This window comes from Aquarana catesbeiana, linkage group LG07 (assembly GCF_042186555.1).
Source record: "Aquarana catesbeiana isolate 2022-GZ linkage group LG07, ASM4218655v1, whole genome shotgun sequence".
Taxonomy (NCBI): domain Eukaryota; kingdom Metazoa; phylum Chordata; class Amphibia; order Anura; family Ranidae; genus Aquarana; species Aquarana catesbeiana.
In genome coordinates this window covers 22,615,109-22,631,160 of record NC_133330.1, presented here as the reverse complement: position 1 = coordinate 22,631,160, position 16,052 = coordinate 22,615,109, and the positions used below count along the sequence as shown (strand labels likewise).

Below are 16,052 nucleotides of genomic sequence, written 5' to 3'. Positions count from 1 at the left end.
AATTACATTTGCTGAATTTCGCTCGGAGTTTTTGGAATTCTTTATAAGAACGTGTTGATTTTCCTGAGACCTGCTGCATGTTATTACCTAAAGAGGAACTGCGGCACGATCCCCCCCCATTTTTATTTTATTTTGCCCCCCTTACCTGATGGTGGTATCTGAACATTTCAGATACTCACCCATCCAGTGGATCCATAGTTGACCCACTGAGATGATCTCCTGCCCGGGCCACAGCTCCGCCCCGTGCGGCCATGTTCTCTCTGACGTCATCAAGAGGCTCGCCGGCTCTTCCATGTTTGGCAGGTGGGCCTCTCGATCATGCACCGATAGGCTCGCCCCCCTCCTCCTGTTCGTCAATGAAAGCCTATGGTCTCCTGGGGTATGTGACGTACATATCCCAGGAGGCCCTAGGTGTTCAAAGCCTACTGCATTAACCCAAAAGCCCAAACAGTGCTCTGTGCTGAGTGGCTTCCTGTTCATTCACATACCGAAGCATAGTAAATGCCAACAAGGTGGGGGGAGCCCAAGCAGTAGGGGGAATTGGCACCACACATAGTGATTAGGGTGTGCCCAGGCACACCTGGCACCCCCTCTGTGCAACAACAGGTAGTTAATGATGTGTAAGGGGAGGCAGGGCAGACATAAAATTAAAAAAAAAGGCCTGAACAAAAGGAAAAAAAAAAAGATGATGCCCTATTACAGCAGAGGAAAGGAGGGGAGGGTGGAGAGGTGGGATCATCGCCCAGACGGTGAAGGTCCGCTTTAAAGTTGCTACAGTGTGGGTACTTAGAACATAAACATTTAATCTGTTTAGATTTTGCTTCCTCTGCTCAATAACATGCTCATGATTTATTTTTATTTTTTTAAATAAAACTTTTACAATTTTGTTACTTTCCATATTTTAGATCCAGTGATGTCATAGTTGGGTCTCTCTGCTTCTGTAGGCATTGCAGGCAGACCATGCAAGCAGTGGGCTGGCCCTTGGGAGGAGTTATGCAAATATAACAAAGCCTTGATGGGTGGATGCCAGTGTGGAGGAGTGGGCATTCCTGGGTAGGCTGTATTTATATAGGTAATGCCCACATGCGATGCTGAGCCTCCATGATTGAAAGCACTGAAAGCCAATGAATGCAAAGGGGCCCCTTTCAATTAGTGGATTTCAGTTCTTTCAATTATGGAGGCCAGGGACAGTCAGGCTGGGAAGGAAAAGGCTAGATCAGGGGTCGCCAAACTTTCTAAACAAAGCGCCAGTTTACTGTCCTTCAGACTTTGGGGGGGCAGACTGTGGCGAGTGGGCGTTGAAATTGTCTTGGCGTCAGTGGGAGTAAACAATGCATCTTTGGTATTAGGGGAGGAATAGTGCCCCATCATTAGTGTCCGTGGGAGTAATAGTGCCCCATCATTGGTATCAGTTGGAAGAATAGTGCCCCATTGTTGGTGTCAGTGGGAGGAATATTGCCCCATTGTTGGTGTCAGTGGAAGGAATAGTGCCTCATCGTTGGTATCAGTGGAAGGAATATTTCCCCATTGTTGTCAGTGGAAGGAATATTGTCCCTTTGTTGGTGTCAGCGGCAGGAATATTTTCCCTTTGTTGGTGTCAGTGGAAGGAATATTTCCCCATTGTTGTCAGTGGCAGGAATATTGTCCCTTTGTTGGTGTCAGTGGGAGGAATAGTGCCTTATCGTTGGTGTCAGTGGAAGGAATAGTGCACCATTGTTGGTGTCAGTGGGAGGAATAGTACCCCATCATTGGTGTCAGTGGGAGGAATAGTGCCCCATCATTGGTGTCAGTGGGAGGAATATTACCCCATCGTTGGTGTCAGTGGGAGGAATTATGCCCCATTGTTACTGTCAGTGGGAGGAAAATCTCCCCAAGGGCTGGACAAAGGCAACCAAAGGACCAAATCTGTCCCCAAAGCCGTAGTTTGGAGACCACTGGACTAGATGATGCTGAATGTCCTCTAGCCAGGAAATGAGACAGGCTCTACCCGTTATGCTGCAGCTTCTAATGCACATTGTGAGAAGCTCACAGTATGCATTGAAATCAGAGTAAGTCATTTCAGTCCAGGAGAGGAGGCGGTACAACTGTGTAAAACTATAGAGAAGGTCAGAGGCCAGATGTAGGTATTTTGGATAGGAATAATGATACACTTGTGTGATTAGACAACCTGAAAACGATTGTGATTCTCTATTCTTCTTTTCTGCCTTAGAGAGACGGACCAACCAGAGCGCTGACGATCGTGGAGAATCTGCTGGCCTCAGAGAAAGAGTAAGTCTCGGAACGGAAGATGCAATACAAAGACACACAAATCACACTTCATTCCCGTTATTATATGATTCTTCTCAGAGCGGCTTAGAAGAATGGGGGTCATGTGCTTTTTTAGCCACGTTGGGGTGCGTTGGCAGATCATTCTTTTGGAATGAGCTTCCATGGCTCAATACACTGCAGGCCTCCCTCACACTACACATAGTGAGAACTTGTGTACCCCACTGGTATTTTTTTTTTTCTGCAATTCTCATGCGGGAAAACGCTCGTCACGCATAGGGCAGCCCATTTCCTTGTCACTCCAAAGAACCTTAGAGACCAAATGTTGTCCCTGAGCCAGAAACGGTTTTATACCTGTGTTTTGCTGGGATTCTCACGCGTCTTGTGGCGCGACAGTCACGGCAAAATCGTGCCACGTTTTGGGTGCCATCCAAGATGAATGGCACGCAAACGCACATTTTGCGTTTTACCGCGATTTGGAATTGCGGGCAGCCCCAGTGTGAGAGCCCGAGCGCTTTCACACTGGGGTGGTACGCTTGCAGGACGGGAAAAAAAGTTCCTGCAAGCAGCATCTTTGGGGGCGTTGCGGGAGCGGTGAATACACCGCTCTCGCAACGCCCCTGCCATTGAAAACAGCGGCGCTTGCGGGCGCTTTTAACCCTTTCTTCGGCCGCTAGTGGGGGTTACAAGCGCCCTGCTAGCGGCCGAAAAGCACCAGTAAAGTGTCGCTAAAACTAGCGGCACTTTACCGCTAACGCCCCCCCTGCCCCAGTGTGAAAGTAGCCTTATTATTTTTACTAGTATTATTTTTATTACTAGTATTATTGTAGGTTATTATTATTATTATTATTACTACTATTTTTATTATTATTATTGTGGTTTTTATTATTATTATTATTATTACTAGTATTATTATTATTATTTGATTAAAATTTTATACAGATCATTACAAATTTCTATATTAGGTTATAATCTTCGAAATGTATAAATATTATAAATGACCAAAAACAAATTGGAGGAGGCTTCTTTCTGATTGGATGCTGTGGGCAGCACAGACACATTTAACAGGTTTCCTGTGTTTATCTTCTTCTAGCTGATTATTCATTTGTTTCCTTCCAGGTATGTGGAAATGCTGGGACACTTGCACACTGTAAGTAAACACAGATTCCCGTAATTTGCGTTATATGTTGAATTTTAAAGAACTGTTTTACTGCTTTGCTTTTTTGGGACCTGCTGGAATTTTGGATTACTTACTGGACATATTGCTGGATAGCTGGCAGAAAGTAATAATGTGTACCGGCTCCACCTTGCCAGTCCATAAGAGTCTAGTAAAGAGTTTGGTGCTCGGCACACAGCAATGATATTTACTGAATACAGGAACAGCTAACCTTAAACAGTCTGCTGACGCGTTTTAGCCGCATTTGGCCTACTGGTCTGCCATGTTTCGGTATAGGAAAAACATAAAGTGGATGTAAACCCACTCTCATCCTCTCTAAACTACTGCCATAGGGGTTATCTATAAGGATATACACGCCTCCTGCATGTATCTTTACCTGTCAAATGTGTCCCCTCTGTCCGTTATAAGACCCGAAAAACTGCAAATTCTGTGGGCGGGTCTGTTGTCTGGAGCTCGGTGGGTGGAGTTTGTGATGTCAGTAGACTCCCCGCCCACCTCTACACTCGCCTTGTCAATATGCATTTTCTCCTGTGTATTTCTTACACTGAACTTCTGCTATGATCACTAACATCCAGTCAAAACCTAGAAAAGTCACCACATGACTTCAGCGTGTCCAATCATGCTGAGGTGCGGAGCAGCCAATCCTGGGAGAGCTGGAGAAGAAAGGAGGAGGGGATCTGAAGTACACAGAATGTCTCTCTCAGGCTGGTGCATGAGATATGTAAATCACCCGTCACTCACAGCAAGGGGGAAGAACTGACTACCATTTCTCTGTGTGTCAGTTTTTATTTCACTGAAAAAAGATAAGAGGATTGCTCAGAGCTGGATTAACTCTTTGTGGCAAGACTGGGCACAGATGACAAATCCCATTGATTGAAAGCTCTGCATTGCTGGATGTCCACTGGTAAGCATCCATTTCTAGCCAAGACCAGAAAGCTGAGGGAAGATCTATAGATGGGGGTGTAGAGTGCATTCTGCTTACCCTGGTTCAGAGATCCTGCATGGATCATTTATGTAGACCTTCCAGTAATAGTACAAGTTTGCATTAAAAGGCCGCCTTTAAGCTCCAGTCCAGTGATTTTTGCCTGGGCTGTGATGATATCATCAGTCTGCTGCAGGCAGGAAGAAGCATTTCATCTGTATTCTCTTCCCCAGTGATCAGACTGCGACATTGTAACTATGTAGCAAGTCACAAGGTGAGGCACCAGTATTTAGATTAGGTTCACATCTATGTGGGTGCAGGACTTCATGTAAATCGCAAGCATTCCCGCACCAACAGCAAAAATGCGCTGCTGATGCAGGGGTTGGTATCATTCATTCCTAAGGGCACCCCCACAATTTTGAAATCACAGAGCATGGAAACGCATAGCACCATGCGGTTTTCATGCAGCTGAGATTTTCAGTGGCTTCCAAATAAATGGGCTGCTGTGCCTGCGCAACCCAGGCTTACATGATTGTGCCATCTCTGAGCTGGCATCTCAGTCTAGGAAGTAGATGCTTGAACAAGGGTGTGCCAGTGGCCTCGCTAGGGGGTGGCTTTTGGGGCTGTAGCCCCGAATCTGGGGCCCATAGCCCCGAGTCTCTGTAGGGGTCCCCTAGGGGAGGGGAGGCTCTCTGGGGACCCTGATGTAAGTGGAGGGATCTGTGGGGACCCTGATGCAAGGGGGAGGCTCTCTGGGGGCCCTGATTTTAAAGGAGAGGCTCTCTGGAGATCCTGATTTAAGAGGGAGGCTCTCTGGGGGCCCTATTGTAAGGGGGGGCTCTCTGGGAAACCTGATGTAAGGAGGGGCTCTCTGGGAACCCTGATGCAAGGGGGAGGCTCTCTGGGGACTCTGATGTACGGAGGAGGCTCTCTGGGGACCCTGATTAAGGGGGGGTTCTCTGGAGACCCTGATGTAAGTGGGGGGCTCTCTGGGGATTTACACACACACGTATATTACTGTACAGTATATACATGTGTATGCCCACCCAAGCGTATAACTTTCTTTACTACGCTGCTATGGGCTCTAGCCCCAGATCTTTTGTAGACCTAGCAATGCCCCTGGATGGTGCTGTCCTCCTTTAAAGAAATTTGCACCATGCATGGCCGGCCTTTACACATTACTTTGGATGCATGCACTTAACATGAAGACAATAGATCTGACACTCGGCCCACTTTAATCTATATCACACATCAGGGATGGCAGAAGGGAAGAGACCTCACACAGAGATGGAGCCCTTCTAATCTCAGTGAACTTTTGCATCTCCTCCATTCTTATCAGTTACACTGTCCAGGCAAGTGACACATAGGAATGGAAGTGATCACAGAGGGGACATGTTAATAATGCATGTTACAACCATAAAGTGCTTTAATGTGCTGAAAACTCAAGAGTGCTAAAGACGCTGTCACATGCATTATTAAAGAGGCCGTTACACTGATTGCGGCCCAGGACGAGGTGAGATGAACCGCATCGAATGGACACACCATCCACCGTCCAGTCCTGTGTGAAGATGCTGTATATTGTGTAAATGGCTGCGGAAAGATAAAGGCAATCTATGTGGGATGATGGGGGTCATGCTAAGAAGAGCAGCATATATCATCCTGTAGATTGGGATAAGAAGGATCAATGAGTCCTCATGAATATTGCCAAGTTATGGACTAACTTGACCTTTGAGTATGGGAGGCCTGATAAAGGCAAACAACACTCAGGATCATTGCTTATTGCTTGTGTTAGTAGGGATGGACAAGAATTTCAGACAGGGAGGGCTGCAATCTTGTTGTATGAGTGTGCCCGAGTTATGAGGAAGGGCAAAGGATCATGGTGGGCAAAGGTCATAGTTGGTACCAGTGCGCCCTCATCAACCGGCTTCCCTGATGGTTCTCCAGGAGAGACACTATATGGGCAAATGTTTGTAGACACCTGACCATCACACCTAAAAGGTTGTTGGACATCAAATTCATAATCATGGCCATTAATATGGAGTCCCCCCATCATGGCCATTAATATGGAGTCCCACCTCAAAATGGCCATTAATATGGAGCCCCCCCCCCCCATCATGGTCATTAATATGGAGCCTCAACGCATCATGGCCATAAATATGGAGTCCCACCTCATTGTGGCAATTAATATGGTGTCCCACTCCATCATGGCCATTATTATGGAGTCCCACCCCACCATGGCCATCAATATGGAGTCCCACCTTATTGTGGACATTAATATAGAATCCCCTTCATCATGGCCATTAATATGGAGCCTCACTCCATGATGGCCATTAATATGGAGTCCTACACCATCATGGCCATTAATATGGTGTCCCACCTTATTGTGGCCATCAATACGGAGTCCCACCTTATTGTGGACATTAATATAGAATCCCCTTCATCATGGCCATTAATATGGAGCCTCACTCCATGATGGCCATTAATATGGAGTCCCACCCCATCATCGCCATTAATATGGTGTCCCACCTTATTGTAGCCATTAATATGGAATCTCTTTCATCTCGGAGTTCCACCCCATCATGGCCATCAATATGGAGTCTCACCCCATCATGGCCATTAATATGGAGCTCCACTTTATCATGGCCATTAATGTGGAGTCACACCCTATTGTGGGCATTCATTTGGAATCCCCCCCCCCCAATCATGGCCATAAATATAGAGTCCAACACCATCATGGCCATTTATATATAGTCCCACCCTATCATGGCCATTAATATGGAATCCCTCCATCATGGCCATTAATATGGAATCCTCCCCCAATCATGGTCATTAATATGGAGTCCCACTCCATCATGTCCCACCTTATCATGACCATTATTATGGAGTCCAACTCCATCATGGCCATTATTATGGAGTCTCACCTCATCATGACCATTAATATGGAGACCTACCCTATCATTGCCGCTAATATGGAGACCCCCTCCCCCATCATGGCCATTAATATGGAGTTCTACCTCATCATGGCCATTAATATGGAGCCCCACTCCATGGTGGCCATTAATATGGAGCCCCACCCCATGGTGGCCATTATTATGGAGCCTCACCCCATGGTGGCCATTAATGTGGAGCCCCACCCCATGGTGGCCATTAATATGGAGCCCCACCCCATGGTGGCCATTAATATGGAACCCCACCCCATTGTGGCCATTAATATGGAGCCAAACAAGTTTGGAGGAGCACAATAGTGTAACGTGTCTTTCTATGCTGTAGTATAAGAAGTACTCTTCACTAGAGACACCTGAACTCTATCATTTGGAGGGATTGTCACATATTGTTGGCCATATAGTTTATCTGCCCGTCCATGACTACCCTTCCTCCTCTGTGATTTATATAATACACATGGGCTTCAGAAGGAGACAAGTGGCCAGTGTTACGCACATTATACAATCAGGCGTCCACTATTGCCAGCCTGTCCTGCGAAATGTCATGCAGCCATCGCTGGAGTGACTGTGGATGGGAAGTGGCTGCAAAGAGGCCACAGGAGATCAACAGCAATGAAATGCAGCAAAGGATTAAATAGGGTAAAACAAATATTTTACAAAAAAAATAAAAAATAGTTTCCAGTAAGGTGACAATGCTCTTTTCCTGGCACTAGTAGTGTTCCTGCTTTGTTACCATGCCCACAGGCTTTCAATGTTATACACGCAATATAGTTGTCACCAATATAGCTGTTTTTTTTCCATTGTCTGTCAAAATTCTCTTTTGTCAGTCAGGATTCTGCCTTCCTTTTGTGTTAAGCATTCCCACCAACTGCTATTTAATCTGTGGTATGTGAATTATGTGACCACACTGCCCACATGCTTTCTCATTATTATTTAAAATATATTTAAAGCTGAACTGAATAGCATTTCTTTTGGTCTGTGCAATAATCAGAATCCATTGCCTTTGACCACCAGAAGATTTTACCCCCCCCCCCCCCCTTTCATGACCATTGGTTGTATTTGATCACCACTGGGTTTTCATTTTTTATTATATAAATGAAAAAAAATACTGAGGATTGAAAAAAATATATATTTTCTAATATATATTATAAAACATATCCAATAAAATCAATATTCTTCATAACTTTAGGCCAAAATGCATTCTGCTACATGTCTTTGGTAAAAACCAAACTGCGTTTTTGTGGACACTAGTGTAGTTCTGATCGCGATCAAGATATTGATCTGTACAGACACTATACTAGTAATGGCAGAGATCAGCAACTTATAGTGTGACCGTGATAGTGTGGCGGGAAATCTGGTGCTAACTGACACTGGCTGGGAGGCACACTAACTGACACTGCCGTCACTAGTGACACTAATACAGTGATAATCAGTGGTGTCGCTAGGGGGTGGCTTTTGGGGCTACAGCCCCTAATCTGGATTCCATAGCCCCGAGTCGCAGGGGTCACCAACCACGCGAGTGTGGTGGGCAGCACTGGAGTGCAGAAGAGTGGGCAGGCAGCACGGGAGAGCCGGGTGGGTGAGAGAGCAGAGAGATGACATCATCTCTCACCGCCCGCCCTGCATCACCACTGTTCTGCTCTCACTGTGCAGCTGTGGACAGTAGAGAGATTACATTATCTCTCACTGCCCGCCCTCACTCTGGTGATTTTAATGAGGGGGGGCTCTCTGGGGACTCTGATGTAAGTGGGGGGCTCTCTGGGGACTTTGATGATGGGAGGCTCTCTGGGGACCCTGATGCAAGGCTGAGGCTCTCTGGGGACTCTGATGTAAGTGGGAGGATCTCTGGGGACCCTGATATAAGGAGGGTCTCTCTGTGGACCCTGATGTAGGGGGGGCGCTCTGGGGACCCTAATGTAAGGGGGGTCTCTGGGGACCTGATATAAGGAGGGACTCTCTGGGGATCCTGATGTAAGGGGGGTCTCTGGGGACCCTGATATAAGGAGGGGCTCTCTGGGGACCCTGATGTAAGGGGGGTCTCTGGGGACCCTGATGTAGGGGGGCTCTCTGGGGACCCTGATGTAAGGGGGATCTCTGGGGACACTGATATAAGGAGGGTCTCTCTGGGGACCCTGATGTAAGGGGGGGCTCTCTGAGGAACCTGATGTAAGGGGGATCTCTGGGGACCCTGATGTAAGGAGGGGCTTTCTGGGGACCCTGATGTAAGGGGGGGCTCTCTGGGGACCCTGATGTAAGGGGGATCTCTGGGAACCCTGATGTAAGGGGGGCTCTCTGGGGACCCTGATGTAAGGGGGGGCTCTCTGGGGACCCTGATGTAAGGGGGATCTCTGGGAACCCTGATGTAAGGGGGGCTCTCTGGGGACCCTGATGTAAGGGGGGGGCTCTCTGGGGACCCTGATGTAAGGGGGGGGCTCTCTGGGGACCCTGATGTAAGGGGGATGTCCAATCACAGCACAGGTCAGCAGGGGGCACCCAGATGCGCCTCTAAACCAGGAAGTACACCGCAGGTACGTCGCAGTGCCTGGCTCTTCTGCCTGCTAGCATTAAATGTACTGTTAGTGGGTGGCAAATGTTTAACGTCTTGCTGACCGTATAATATAATTATACGGTGGCAGAGCGGCTCTCCTGCGCCGGATCTTGTACCTAGTACGTGATCTGGCACTTCCAGGTAGGGGGTGTGCATGCCGCCGGCGCCAAGGCTGTGCTGTGATTAGACACAGCAGAAGCCAATCAGCTGGTGCCGGCCAATAGATGTCCACCGGCTCCCAGTGATCGGTGAGGAAAGACACTGGACGGAGCTCTGCCTATGTAAAAAAGGCAGATCTCCGACAGGGGGGAAGTGATGGATTTCCCTCCATCTCTTCCCTTAGTGAAATCAGATCACAATGCACACATAAACACTGGTTAGGCACAGCTTTAACCCTTTGCTCGCTCCTGATGTTTAACCCCTTCCCAGTCAGTGTCATTAGTACAGTGACAGTACATATTTTTAGCACCAATCACTGTATTAGTGTTGCTGGTTTCCCCCAAAACTGTCAAAAGTGTCAGTTAGTGTCAGAATGTCTGCTGCAATATCGCAGTCTCGCTATAAGTCATTGATCACCGCTATTACTAGTATAAAAAAAAAAAAGAAAGAAACACAAAATTCCAGTATATATCCCTTAGTTTGTAGACGCTATAACTTTTGCGGAAACCAATCAATAAACACTTATTGGGATTTTTTTTAACTAAAAACATGTAGCAGAATACATATTGGCCTAAGTTGATGAAGAAATGTAATTTATTTTACAATTTTTTTTTTATTGGATATGTTTTATAGCAGAAAGTAAAAAATGCAGTTTTTTTCTTCTTTCAAAATTGGTTATAGCACAAAAAAAAATAAAAAAATGCAGAGGTGATCAAATACCACCAAAAGGAAGCTCTATTTGTTGGAAAAAAAAAGACAGACATACATTTTATTTATGTACAGCGATGCTTGACCGCGCAATTATCAGTTAAAGTGTCGTATTTCAAAAAATGGCCTAGTCATGAAGGGGGGTAAATCTTCGGAAGGGAAAGTGGTTAATAGAAAACTGGTTTCACCTTTTTTTTTTTTTTTCCATCTGTTGCTGCATCCCAGGGCTGCGGATCTCTTGCAGTCTCTTTGCAGCCGCTTTCCTCTTACATTCACTCCGGTGATGGTTGCATGACATTTCTCAGGACGGGTTTCCTGATGGTGATAACAGCATACCTCCCAACATTTTGAGATGGGAATGAGGGACACCTACTAGCAAATGTATGTAGGCATAGGGCACGCCCCCTGCCACACCCCCTTAAAGGAGAATTAACCCCCAAAAAAGTTAATTAAATCCACAAGTGCTTTTTTTTACCACTACTATTCCTTTATATTGGCTTTTAAAATGTACAAATGCAGCAATTTAGACATTGGATGAAAGGTTCAGCACTGGGAAACACTTTTTGAGAGGTAAAAAGTGCATTTTATATACAACTATATAGATCAGACCAAAATGTGGGACAAATGAGGGGGAATGAGGGACAGAGGGGACATTGCTCCAAATCAGGGACAGTCCCTCGAAATCAGGGACAGTTGGGAGCTATGTAACAGTGGACCATCCTCCATGCTTGGCCCCTTTAAACCAGTTTAGTGGCCTTTAAACGGGCATGCCATGTGCCCAGTAGGCGTATATTTACATGTGTAGAAAATATGCGGTCTCATGTGCTGACCCCCCTGACACCACCACAACAAAAGCCTACAAATTGTGTGCCATGGACTCTGGGGGGCGCAGAATGGAGGAATTTGTCTACGCCATACCCTGCTTTGCATAATGTTTCCTACGCAGCCTGTAATGTCACATTATCATTGCAGCAGACCCAAAAGCCCAGGCGTGACGCCGGTCGGCTCCGTGGGCCGTCACTGTGCGCCTGCTGTTTCATGCATCGTCTGGCCAGCTTTGTATCCTGGCAGATCCGGAGACTGGACACGTCCAACAGAGGGCTCATTCTGAAGCCGGAATCCCAAGCAGCTCAGAGGCTTCCCTTTTTTCACTGACCTGCCATATTCATCCTCCTCACCCCCAACCCCCGGCATCTGGAATACAATCAGCTGTTAAAGGACAACTCCAGACAAAAAACTTTTTTTTTTTTTTTTATTTTGCTTTTGCATACAGTCTGGAAACCTGAAAAACATTTTCAGTCGTTTTAATGTAGTCTGTGACCCCATTAGGGAGATTTCTCATCACTTCCTGTTTGCTTAACCACTCGCAACCATTTTTAAAATTTTTTTGCACACAAGCGAAACCTTCGGTCATTTTTTCATCTTTCCATCTATTAAATCTTCTGTCCTTGTTGTTGTTTTAACTTTGGATAGTAACACACCTCCCAACATTTAGAGATTTGGGAATGAGGGACACCTACTAGCAAACGTATGTAGGCATAGGACACGCCCCCTGCCACACCCCCTTAAAGGAGAATTAACCAAAAAAAAGGTTAATTAAATCCACAAGAGCTTTTTTTTTTTTTTACCACTACTATTCCTTAATATTGGCTTTTAAAATGTACAAATGCAGCAATTTAGAAATCGGATGAAAGGTTTAGCACTGGGAAACACTTTTTGAAAGATAAAAAGTGCATTTTATATACAGATATAAAGATCAGACCAAAATGAGGGACAAATGAGGAGGAATGAGGGACAGAGGGACATTGCTCCAAATCAGGGACAGTCCCTCGAAATCAGGGACGGTTGGGAGCTATGTAAAGTAAAACATTCTTTTTTTTCTGCCAGTAAATACCATATACCATAGCTCCCAACTGTCCCTGATTTCGAGCAATGTCCCTCTGTCCCTCATTCCTCCTCATTTGTCCCTCATTTTGGCCTGATCCATATAGTTGTATATAAAATGCACTTTTTATCTATCAAAAATGTTTTCCAGCACTAAACCTTTCATCTGATTTCTAAATTGCTGCATTTGTAAATTCCAAAAGCCAATATAAAGGAATAGTAGTGGTAAAAAAAGCACTTCTGGGTTTAACCAATCTTGTTTTTTTGTACAATTCTCCTTTAAGGGGGCGTGGCAAGGGGTGTGTCCTATGCCTGCATACTTTTGCTGATAGTTATTCTCATCTCAAAAAGTTGGGAGGTATGTTTGCTTAACCACTCGCAACCATTTTTTAAACATTTTTTGTACACAAGCGGACCTTCAGTCATTTTTTCATCTTTCCATCTATTAAATCTTCTGCCCTTGTTGTTGTTTTAACTTTGGATAGTAAAACTTTTTTTTTTTCTGCCAGTAAATCCCTTATACAGCCCACTTCCTGTTTCTTGTCTGGTCATTAGCCTAGGCTTATGACATCATGCACAGCTCTCCCTCTCCTCTCAGTTGGGTGAGAGTTTGCCAGGAAAGGAGGGGGATGAGTCATAAGAGGGCCAATGAGAGTTGCAGAGCTGGAGGTGTGCCTCTGTGTAAATCCAGGAAGTGAACAGGCAGCAGCTTCAGCTGCCCACAGTTAAAATGGCTGCAGCCAGACTCAGTGGAGGGAGATTTCTGCAGCATATTTGGCAAGTACAGAATCACAGTATATATCAAATAATATGCAAAGTGGTTGGAGGGAAGCTTCAGAATGGCAAAGATGTTTTTATTACAAATTATGTGAGAAGAGTGCAGTTCCTCTTAAAATATGCATTTTTTTTTTTTTTTTTGCTAGACACCTCTGGTTCCTCCTGTATTGAATTACTATGTTACATAGTTAGTCAGGTTGAAAAAAGACACAAGTCCATCTAATTCAACCATAAAAAAACAAAAAAAAACAAAAAAAAAAACATCATACAATACCATATACCCACAGTTGATCCAGAGGAAGGCGAAAAAACCCCAGAAAAGCATGATCCCATTGCAGGATTGTAACTGTACTGTCCGCCCCCAAACTTTTGGCGCTATATAAATCATGTTTAGTAATAATACTGATAATTACTGTAAACCCCCCTAAAAAGTATATATTTTCTGAAAGCAGAGAAAATGGGGGGGAAAAATTGCGGTAGTTGCAATTTTTTATGCACCACAATATTTTGGCAGAATTTTTTTTTTTTTTTTTTTTTTATCAAATGCATATTTTCAGAAAAATATGTGCAAACAAACATTATTATACCCAATATTTTGGTAAAATATAAAAGATTGGGTTGTACCAACTAAACTCATATCAAACATGTCTAGTCTTTTTTCTTGTGAAAAAAAAAACATGTCAAGTCTTTAAAATTTGCGCACTCGTGGAATCGCAAAAAAAATAAAATATAGGCCCCAAAATTCTCCATAGACGACGCTTTAAAGGATTCAGTGTGAACGGGGGGCATACAGGTGTTTAGAGGCAGAAGAATAAAAACAAGTGGGAGCGTTTTTGGGCAAATTATTATTCTGGCCAGTGGAATGAATAAACACCCAAAGGCCCCAAACACGTCTGCAAAACGCGGCTTTAGGCGCACTTTTCGTAACGCTGTTTTTTCCTCCGCTGGAGTAAAGGCGCCCGGGGAGGGAGGAAAAAAAAAAAAAAACTGCACTGTGTTTGCTCCGGAATGTTCACAGTGTTACATTGTTTCTACAGTTCCCACATGGCAACAAACAAAATCTCTACATTCTTCCTACAGCACAAAGGGGACTTTATATATAGCCGTGTAATCCTAACAAAGCACACATACCATTTACACAGCTGATTTTATTTTACGTCAAAGCAGAGGCTACCCATACATACATATACAAGAGCAGCCAGGGAAAAAAAAACAAAAAAAAAACAAAAACGTGCAATTATTTTGCTTGTTCATTTAGAAAAAAATTAGGGCTGGGGAAATTAAAGATTAATTCCTCGATTAATCGTTCATTTTTTTTGATCGATCAAAATTCTTTTGATCGGTACTCACCTCTCCGCCAGCTCCCGGGTCTTCAGGGAGTTCCGTCGGAGATCCGGTGACATCACGTGACGTCGACGTCACCGGACTCCTCCGCCCCTCCCCAAGTGCCTCCGTCTGCTAACGAAGGGAAGGGGGGAGGAGTCTGGGTGACGTTGATGTCCGATGTGACGTCACCGGACAGCCTGGACAGTGATGGTAAATACGGATGTGGTTAATTGGGATCATTCAGTGAGCTAAGCGTAGGGAAATTTGATAACCTCCGTTTTTAACATTGTTGTCCTTAGAGGCTGACAAGCTGTGATATTTTTGCCGTGTGGATCGGCTTCTGCTTTTGCCATGACGGCGGCGCTTGCTACAGTTTGAATTTAAAACGTATTTGTGTGAAGTGCGAAGTTAAGTCCTGGATTGTGGAAACTAACTAGTGTCTGGTGATTGTATATATAGTGTATAGTGTATATATAGTGTATAGTGTATATATAGTGTATAGTGTATATATAGTGTATACCACATTCACCACTGACTAATGCAGAGTTGCAATGCAAGGAGATCAGCTAAAAGTAGCTGGATCTGTATGTGCGTTATAATTAATCGAAATGAGTCAATTAATTGATTAAAAAAAAAAAAAAATTGATTAATCGAACACGAAAATTTTAATCAGTAACAGCCCTAAAAAAAATGTGAAAAGATTGTTTGATTAAAGAGTAATTCCACTTTTATGGAGAAAAAAAAATTCAAAGCCAACCAGAAGGCGTTCTGTACACAGATGGTATACAGAACTACCCCCCCCCCACCCCCACCCCGGGCCAGGGACAAGGGGTGGGCAGGAGGGGAAGCTGCCCTGGGCACTGTTGAGGTGGACGGGGCACTGCAAAGAGCTTGGGGGAGGGGATTTGTGTTGGGAGGGGGAATTTGGGGGGCGTTTGTGAGGTGGGGGGGCACTGCAAGGAGGTTGGGGGGAGGAGATTTGTGTTGGGAGGAGGAATTTGGGGGGCGGCAGGGGATAAGAATTGTTCTAGGATGAGAATGTTGGGAAGGTGTGCTAGGAGTGGTGATTTGATTAGGGGAATCATGTTGGGGGGGGGGGGAGATAATTTGTGCTAGGAGGGGGAATTTGAGAGGTCTGTGCTAGAATAGGCAATATGGGGTGGGGGATTAGTGCTAGAAGGGAATTTTTTTTTTGGACGGGGGGGGGTGGGATTTCTGCTAGCAGGGATGATTTACGGTATTTGTGCTAGGAGGGGAAATTGGGGGGAGGGGCTATTTGTGCCAGGATGGGGGATTGGAGAGGATTTGTGCTCAGAGTGGAAATTTGAGGGGTGCAGGATTTGT

General features: G+C 45.1%; 1 protein-coding gene across 2 annotated transcripts in view; it reads left to right on the top strand.

Moving 5' to 3' along the window:
- Nucleotides 1-16,052, top strand: part of FGD5 (FYVE, RhoGEF and PH domain containing 5) — a 188,933-nt gene that overhangs the window by 73,071 nt on the left and 99,810 nt on the right. For both annotated transcript variants that reach the window (XM_073591768.1, XM_073591767.1), the window contains exons 4-5: nucleotides 2,210-2,268; nucleotides 3,385-3,415. In XM_073591768.1, the coding sequence (XP_073447869.1) occupies nucleotides 2,210-2,268; nucleotides 3,385-3,415 (90 nt within the window). The remainder of the gene's footprint in view (nucleotides 1-2,209; nucleotides 2,269-3,384; nucleotides 3,416-16,052) is intronic.